This window comes from Manacus vitellinus, unplaced genomic scaffold (genome assembly GCF_001715985.3).
Source record: "Manacus vitellinus isolate BGI_N305 unplaced genomic scaffold, ASM171598v3 scaffold_142_pilon, whole genome shotgun sequence".
NCBI lineage: Eukaryota > Metazoa > Chordata > Aves > Passeriformes > Pipridae > Manacus > Manacus vitellinus.
This window is the reverse complement of record NW_021939017.1, coordinates 33036-34227: the sequence shown is the minus strand read 5'-3', so window position 1 is coordinate 34227 and position 1192 is coordinate 33036. Positions and strand designations below refer to the sequence as shown.

At 54.3% G+C, this 1192-nt stretch overlaps 1 protein-coding gene across 1 annotated transcript in view; it reads right to left on the bottom strand.

The window, feature by feature from the left end:
- Nucleotides 1-1192, bottom strand: part of GON4L (gon-4 like) — a 32261-nt gene that overhangs the window by 15469 nt on the left and 15600 nt on the right. The window contains 1 exon segment of the mRNA XM_029958146.1: nucleotides 796-1057. Coding sequence (XP_029814006.1) covers nucleotides 796-1057 — 262 coding nt within the window.

The following is a 1192-nucleotide window of genomic DNA, read 5'->3' as shown; positions in this document are numbered from 1 at the left end:
AGAGATATATATTATATATATAATGAAAAAGCTCTTGGAAGTATTTCCAATGAGTTCCCTCTCTAAAGCAGCAGCAAAATCCCAACCCAAATGTTTGAAGCAGTCTGAAAGCCTTTTCTTTCCCCCCCAAGGAAAGGAGTATTTCCTTGATGTGTGCTGACCAACACGTTTGGAACAATTAATTCCAGTTTCACTGCCCCCCTGATGGACTTTTGCAGCTCCAAATATCATCTGCAGGACAATAGGTGGCTGGATTATGATGGTAAATAAAAGTCAGCAGGTTGTTTAAGGTGCTCTATTCTATTGCAAGATTAGGAAGCAAAAAAAGGAGCCGAGGGGGTGGTTTTGTCTAAAAATACCTCACCCCCAAAAAAATTAAATAATTTTTAGAATGCTGAAATGGTTTGGGATGGGAGGGACCTTGTAGCTCATCCGTGGCAGGGACAGGGACACCTTCCACTGTTCCAGGCTGCTCCAACCCGGCCTTGGACACTCCCAGGGATGCAGGGGCAGCCAGAGCTTCCCTGGGAACCTGTGCCAGGGCCTCCCCCCCTCCCAGGGAAGGGTTTCTATCCCAAATCCAACCCAAACCATCTCCTGGTTTGTTTGGGAGTCCCTTCCCTGGGGGCACCACCCCCCCAGTGCTGAGCTGGGCAGGGAACTGGGAGCACTGGGACTGGGGGGTCAGCACTGGAGCTGCAGGACTGGGTCTGGAGGGAAATGGGACTCGGGAAGTTCCCACGACACAGGGAATGACCTCCCTGGAAACCCTTCCCCTGCCCTCCCCTCACCTACCATTGCTCTTCTTGACGGCCTTCCTGGGGCTCCAGTCCACGGGCACCTGGGCGTGGAAATCCTCCAGCAGCCTCAGGGCTCCCTGCAGGTTGCAGGGCTGGAACATGGTCTGGAATTTGGGATGGAGCGACAGGCGCAGCAGGGTCGAGCTCCGGGCGAAGTTCCCCAGCTCGCTCTGAGGGGCCAGACACACAGACAGGTGAGGGGACACACAGACAGGTGAGAGGACACACAGACAGGTGAGGGGACACACAGACAGGTGAGAGGACACACAGACAGGGCAGAGGACACACAGACAGGTGAGGGGACACACAGACAGGTGAGAGGACACACAGACAGGTGAGGGGACACACAGACAGGGCAGAGGACACACAGACAGGGCAGAGGACACACAGAC